Here is a 2078-nt window from a genome sequence, read left to right on the forward strand (position 1 = left end):
TCCAAGCAATTAATTAAAAAACCCACCCTGGTAAAGTCTCTTCAAGTGCATAGAGTTGTTCAATGTGTTGCTGATTTCCTCTTCTGCAGTAAGGCACTGGCCTTTCAGGCACACCGAGTGTAAAGAGCCTCGCGGCTTTCAAATTTACAGCTGTCCAAATCAAATGTGTGAACTCAATGGAGTTTGTTTATTTAATTCTGCTTTATAATACACTTAACTTGATACCAAGTAAAAGAAATAATCTGGCAAAGACATCATTAAACAGTTTAATAAGGACTGGATGACTCATTTTGTTTGAACAAATGGATTATTTTGCAATCAGAAGTACAAATGTTAACCAGCTTTATTTTTAGTTGAAAATGTCAAGAGGTCAGAAACAATTCAAGCAACTGTAAGGTGGGAGTCCCCAGAGTTTGTGTTCTCTTGGATTTACACCTTACTAAAATTGCTTTTATTGCAGCTTAGCGACTTACTAACATTTTTCTGATAAGATAACGGGAAATGACTGTGTAGGCAAATTTACTGGTAAGAGGAGATTAGAGTCAAACAGAAATGGAGCATACTTTTCATTTTAGTAGAACAAGAGCTGGAAAACTGAGAGGATCTGCTTTTTCCTTGCATGATTTGAAATGTAGTGATTGTATTTTAAAAGGAATGTCTGACCTGCTTAGGACTTTCTCATCAGTTCGAAATTCAATGTTTTGAATATCAGCTACAAGCTATTTCATGTTGCAGTTCCTCCTTTTAAAGTTTATCGTGTTTAGAGAAAAGAGAATGTGATATTTAAGTGCAAAGAGCAGCTAACTGCAGCTCAGCAGCAGGACCGCTTCAAGAACAGGCGCTTCAGGCGTCAGGAGGCACTGCTACTGGACCTGTCCCTAGCAAGCCATGCGCTAGCCAGGCTGGAGACAAATTCAGGGGGGACAATGTTCTTTTTGCTGCTCTTGATGTCAGGGGGTTGAGATTTATTGGCCCCGTGTAATGACGCAGCATGAGCTCACTGACGCAGCATCTCGCTCAGCCTCTCCCTCGTGCACCAACGGTAGCAGAGGCAGCACCTGAGTCTCCTGCGGGGCCACCACCTCCTGAGGGGCTGCTCTGCTGGGCTCACTGTGGAGCTTGTGTGATCCCAGGAGGGTGGCAGGGGCTGGTGGCCCAAGGGGGACTGGATCCTACAGAGCTCTGCGCCACGGTGCTGGTGGTGATGGGCAATTCCGGTGCTTGTAGTATGTTGCTCTGCCTGGTGTTGCATCAACACCACAGACTGAAACGCGCCTTGTGCTCTCGCTGCTGTCGCTGCCTGATGTGCTTCTCATCCCTAGTTGGAATACCTTGATAACCACGTGTTCTCTGTAACAGGTCCGGATCGAGGATGACATCGCAGTGACAGCCAGTGGAATGGAGCTGCTAACGTGCGTCCCACGTACTGTTGAAGAAATAGAGGCTTTCATGGCAGAAGGCCAAAGCAGTGCCAAGTCATTTGACTGCCTCTCCAGCCAAAAGCAGTAAACTTCAGGATGATGCTTACTGTCTCACACTAATCAGTCATCATTCTGATTTAATGCTGCAGCATATAAAATAAAATGCATCCAATTCTTAATAGCAAGAGAGGCAGACAGGCTATTAGCTAGAATGATTCATTCATTAAAAATGAATGTAGAAGGCTTCAGCACTTGATATCCAGGTAACTCAAATGCTGCTGCTTGCAATCAGCAATTTACATTACCAAGTGCTACCTGAATAACCCTGCTCCATTATTAGTGGGGCTTATACTTCTGTCAAATATCAGTTCAGACATACCTTGCAATTAAGTCTGAATTTTGATGATTTGGACTCTTTAAAATACCAAATGGATTATCTTAATGCTGTCAGCAATTGTAACAACCTAAGTCCTTTTTTAAACTTCATCACAAGTACTGTGAAAAACAGAAGAAAAATCAGCTGTTCTCGGTGGACATAATGACACACTTTTCTTACAGATCTTATTTCAGCGTCAATGGAGTAAGCAGAACCAAATTTTTATTAAAATTCATCGTTGGCATCATTTATTCTCATAACTTTGTGATCATTATGCTCTT

General features: G+C 42.5%; 1 protein-coding gene across 1 annotated transcript in view; it reads left to right on the top strand.

The window, feature by feature from the left end:
* Positions 1–2006, top strand: part of PEPD (peptidase D) — a 159495-nt gene extending 157489 nt beyond the window's left edge. Inside the window, exon 15 of the mRNA XM_035891534.1 lies at positions 1360–2006. Coding sequence (XP_035747427.1) covers positions 1360–1509 — 150 coding nt within the window. The 3' untranslated portion in view covers positions 1510–2006. The remainder of the gene's footprint in view (positions 1–1359) is intronic.
* The last annotated feature ends 72 nt before the right edge of the window (positions 2007–2078 follow it).

The sequence above is a fragment of the Egretta garzetta genome, unplaced genomic scaffold (assembly GCF_000687185.1).
Source record: "Egretta garzetta isolate BGI_Z169 unplaced genomic scaffold, ASM68718v1 scaffold23, whole genome shotgun sequence".
In the NCBI taxonomy this organism is placed as follows: domain Eukaryota; kingdom Metazoa; phylum Chordata; class Aves; order Pelecaniformes; family Ardeidae; genus Egretta; species Egretta garzetta.